Consider the following 651-nt stretch of genomic DNA (forward strand, 5'->3'; position numbering starts at 1 on the left):
CCTGGGTCGGAGGGAGGAGGGGCTGGGGGCCTGGACCCCTGGGTCTGAGGGAGGAGGGGCTGGGGGCCTGGACTCCTGGGTCTGAGGGAGGAGGGGTTGGGGCCTGGACCCCTGGGTCAGAGGGAGGAGGGCTGGGGGCCTGGACTCCTGGGTCTGAGGGAGGAGGGGCTGGGGGCCTGGACCACTGGGTCAGAGGGAGGAGGGCTGGGGGCCTGGACTCCTGGGTCTGAGGGAGGAGGGGCTGGGACAGTTACCCATAGCAGCTCCCATGTTGAGCAGCTGGCTGAAGATGCAGCTCTGGGGCGGGTAGGATCCGCAGAGACTGGGGAAGATACGGCATCACCTGTGACTCCACGGAGCCGGGACCCCCGTTCCGCCCTCTGGGCCCGCCAGGCGCCCTCACTACCTGATATAGGGGATGCCTTCCGTCAGGTTCACAGTCTTGTTGGTCACGGCGATTGCGAAACTGAAGGAGGGGAAGACGTCCAATGAGCAGCTGCTTTCCAGGCAACTTTTCTTTCCGTTACCCAGAAACCAGACTGCCTCCTCCCTCAGACCCAGGAGCCCAGGCCCCCAGCCCCTCTTCCCTCAGACCCAGGAGTGCAGGCCCCCAGCCCCTCCTCCCTCAGACCCAGGAGTCCAGTACCTGAG

The 651-nt window shown here is 66.1% G+C and overlaps 1 protein-coding gene across 1 annotated transcript in view; it reads right to left on the reverse strand.

The window, feature by feature from the left end:
• Window positions 1-651, reverse strand: part of TMEM150B (transmembrane protein 150B) — a 5199-nt gene that overhangs the window by 3891 nt on the left and 657 nt on the right. Inside the window, exons 2-3 of the mRNA XM_006772212.2 lie at window positions 407-466; window positions 255-322 (exon numbers count right to left, since the gene is read on the reverse strand). Coding sequence (XP_006772275.2) covers window positions 255-322; window positions 407-466 — 128 coding nt within the window. The remainder of the gene's footprint in view (window positions 1-254; window positions 323-406; window positions 467-651) is intronic.

Source organism: Myotis davidii, unplaced genomic scaffold, assembly GCF_000327345.1.
Source record: "Myotis davidii unplaced genomic scaffold, ASM32734v1 scaffold326, whole genome shotgun sequence".
Taxonomy (NCBI): domain Eukaryota; kingdom Metazoa; phylum Chordata; class Mammalia; order Chiroptera; family Vespertilionidae; genus Myotis; species Myotis davidii.